The sequence below is a fragment of the Nicotiana attenuata genome, unplaced genomic scaffold (genome assembly GCF_001879085.1).
Source record: "Nicotiana attenuata strain UT unplaced genomic scaffold, NIATTr2, whole genome shotgun sequence".
NCBI classification, from domain to species: Eukaryota; Viridiplantae; Streptophyta; class Magnoliopsida; order Solanales; family Solanaceae; genus Nicotiana; species Nicotiana attenuata.
In genome coordinates, this window is record NW_017673854.1 from 14801 (window position 1) to 18555 (window position 3755).

The 3755-nt window shown below is 36.3% G+C and overlaps 1 protein-coding gene across 1 annotated transcript; it reads right to left on the reverse strand.

Annotated features, from left to right (window-relative positions):
- Nucleotides 1–1266: 1266 nt before the first annotated feature.
- LOC109217456 (solute carrier family 25 member 44-like) lies at nucleotides 1267–3300 on the reverse strand. Its single transcript, XM_019381712.1, has one exon. It carries the CDS (start codon nucleotides 2612–2614, stop codon nucleotides 1592–1594), a length of 1023 nt encoding a protein of 340 aa, XP_019237257.1. The 5' UTR covers nucleotides 2615–3300; the 3' UTR covers nucleotides 1267–1591.
- Between the last annotated feature and the right edge of the window lie 455 nt (nucleotides 3301–3755).

Genomic DNA, 3755 nt, shown 5'->3' on the forward strand with positions numbered 1-3755 from the left:
CGAACTGCCCGAACTCCCACCCCAACGTATAACTAATACTCATATAAATTATACATCCTAATAACTATTCTTACACATAGCAAATTACGACATTAGTAATATCATGAATTTTAATACATGGATATGTATGAAGACAAAACTATCCTTTTAAGATAAGAAATAATCCCAACATAACTAATTTCAGTATAACAAATCTCAGCATTACTAATTTCATTATCATTATTACACCATATTCGATCGGTACTATTTTTATACGCCCTACCAAAATACACCTAAGTTTTAAACAATTTAATGTTGGCCCTTGAAAAACCTATATGAGTAATGAGAATTCATATAACCTACTTCAACCTTGTTGGATTGCTGCATCTAGTCGATTATTGTTGTATTTAAATCTACTTAAACGGTTGAAGGGGGAAAATTAAAAAAAAAAAAAGAAATTGGCTCAGATCTTGGTACAAGAGTCTAAGAGCTCATTTGGACATAAGAATCTTTTTACTTTTTTCGAAATGTTTTTATTTTTTTTAGAAATCAATATTTGGACATAAAATTTTCAATTTTCACTTGAACATGAATTTTAAATTTTTTTAAAAATTTGAAAAAATCCAAAAAACTGTTCAAAATTTCTTTGACAGCGAGATCTTTGAAATTCAATCAGAACAGCGCTGGGTAGGTAAGATATAGAATTCTTGTCTGAGTCGCGTGGATCACAAAATAGATCTATGATTTCAAGTCCACTCGTTGATTTCGAGAAAACCGAATCAATTGGCTTTTTTCCCAGCGATGCCTCCAACTCGAGATTTTTCTTCATAGAACTGGCCACCAAATATATATTCATCCATCTATCAGCTGCGTCTTCTTTAGTGAATGAAAGAGGTCACTCAAATTACTCAGAGAACTTCAAAAACAATCCAAAATTATATTTATGTCCAAACACAACTCGAATTTTTAAATACCATTTTCTAGAAAAAAAATTTCACTTTTCTTTTTTAATTTTACAATTCTTATGTCCAAACGCCCACTAAAGAAACCACTCCCCCAACTGGTAGATTGACAGGTCGGGCACCAAAATTCATGCACCTATAATCATGTCTGAAACTGTGACTACCACTGAATAATACTTCCTAGGGGGCAAAAATATCAAACAGCGGTTTGATGGGGGGCGGGGGAGAGTTGGTAACAACTAACAAGCCATGAAATTAAAAGCATTTGGACAAGCATCACTTTCAACATACATATACAGAAAAAAAAAAAAAAAAGCTTCAAACATAACCAAATGAAACTTATCATTTTTGAAATTTACTGATAGGATAATAGTGGGACATTAACATGAAAGACAAAAGCTGAAACCAAATATTGCTACATTTTTACAAAAATTTACATAGTTGATATGCAATCAGGCAGGCCGCCCAATGGCAGCATAGCAAGATAAGAACAAGAAAACAGCAAAAGGGGTTAAAAACACAGCACACCTACGCAGACATGCAGGGAAAGACTGTGTACATAAACCTTTATGGTCCGACCCTTTTCCGGACCCTCGCATAGCGGGAGCCTAGTACCAGGGTGTAGTTTTTGACAATTGAAACACTATCCATCAAGCAAAGCTCTCTTGATTCTTGGTAGATAGCCGCTTGAGAAACTCATAGGTAGTAATCATGGTTGTTGCAGACATGGACATTGATGCCCACCTTGGTCCTAATCCTCTATAACATGCTGAAAATCCACCTTCCTTAACCAAATTCCTCACTGTCTGTAAAATTGTTGGTGATTTCTGACCATTCCCTTCTCCATCTAAGACTTGTAATCTTGTCTTAACAGTGTCAAGTGGCATTGTAACTAATGCAGACACCCCACTAGCCATTGCAGCACTTAGCCCTTGAACAGCCACCACTGATTTCCCATCTGGCCTATAACCATTCTCATCTTTCTTGCAACAATAGCACCCAATACAACCCCAAATCACTCTGTGTGCAACAGAATAAGATCCCCACCAAACTGCATTTGAAGGTGCATAAGTCAGTATTGAAATACCAAATCCCCTATACAATCCTCTCAATCCATCACTATAAATTATCTTCCTAAACGCGTCGATTCCACCATTGTAATTCTTCAATCTAAGAGCACTACAACAAGAAGTATTCCCATTTCCTTGTACCATTAATCTTTGACTCACAACATCAATTGGTGTCCAAACCAATTGAGCAGCCATAGCAGCACTTAGCCCTGCAGCAGCATTAGCAATAGTCGAGGCCGACGCCTCGGAAAATCCCAGCTGAACAGTAGCAGTTCCTACATTACTTTTGGTCATTTCAAGTGCCCCCATGTACAGGGCACGTGCAGGGATTGTCCCAGTAAGGGAAGTACCAAATCCTCTGTAAAAACCCCTGAATCCTTCATTCCTCAATATGGAAACTGCCATTTTTAGACAAGGAATTTGGGTAGTTATCACCTGCTGCCGCGTCTTCAACACCACAATCGGGTAAAGTGCTGCAGACACACCCGAAAACAGTGCTGCTCCAAGGAAGAAAAACTTAGATTTGTCGAGCATTTCCCAATTTATGTCGGCAGGAAGATGAATTTCCGTTGCTGAATCATCCTCCGCCGCACTCAAACTCATTTTCGCCACTTTTACAATACTTCACCAAATTTCTCCAAATTATTATCCACTAACCAACAAGAAAACAGATGCCCTAAGACTTAATAATTTTCGCTCAGCTTAATCGCTTACTTAGCTGGAGCTTACAACAAATATATTATCTAAAAAAGCACAGAAAATATACAAGAAACAAAAGGACAAAGGAAAACCTCAAAAAACAAAGAACTATCTAAAAGTTACTAATACACAAAACTAAAACCAACCCAGATACTTATTTCATGAGTTCTCAAACGGGTCGAGCTCAAATCAGTGAAAAACTATACCTATGAAAAGTTAATAGTTATGTACATACACTACCAATATACCCTTTACGTTTTAGCCTCTATTTATATAAGCAGATTTGAGAGGGAAAGTGAATCACCATATAAAAGATCCAACATTTCCACACCAGAATTCAAGATCATTGATTAATTTGAGGAAGTTTTTGATGTTTGAGCAAATTGAGAGAAAGAGACAGGGGTGGCGGAAGAATGAGGAGAAGGAAAAAGGAGAGGGTTATGAAGGCGAGGGTTTTTCGGATCAAGGGGAAATGGACAGGTGTCAGTTGATAGTTCGAGAACATTTCCGTTTTGGTCCAGTGTGTGTAGGTGTAAATGGGCATCCATTTGTATGTAAACTGTGGGTATAATACTAAGAGGTGGCTAAGACCAGTGGGCTCACCACTTATTTTATGGGCATGGCACCCATTTGCTTTTCTGTTTGTTTTGTTTGGTTCCTTGCATTGTTTTGATCTTGGGGCTTTCTTTTATTCTTTTTAAAGATTTATTATTATTTGCATGTATAATTTATTCTTCGTTATAGTACTATTGTCTCTTCCAATGAATCGAGTATGATTACCAAAAAGTTCCCCGCTAATTTAGCATTTTGCAGTAGATTTAGTTCGGTGCTGTTGGACCAAAAAGATTTAGACTTATTATTAAACTAATTAAATAAAAGATTTGAAGAAAATCCTCTCCAAAGATTATTTATCCTAGATCTAAGATAGAAGATAAGAATAAACAAACATAATTGAACATAAGATTTAACTATAACAATGATTGAATCCCATTATGTAAGGATCAGGATGGCGATTTTCATAATATTAAATGATAATTGAACAAGG

Excerpts from the sequence above, each read along its gene's own strand:
- LOC109217456 (XM_019381712.1), bottom strand. The coding sequence starts at position 2,614 with ATGAGTTTGAGTGCGGCGGAGGATGATTCAGCAACGGAAATTCATCTT.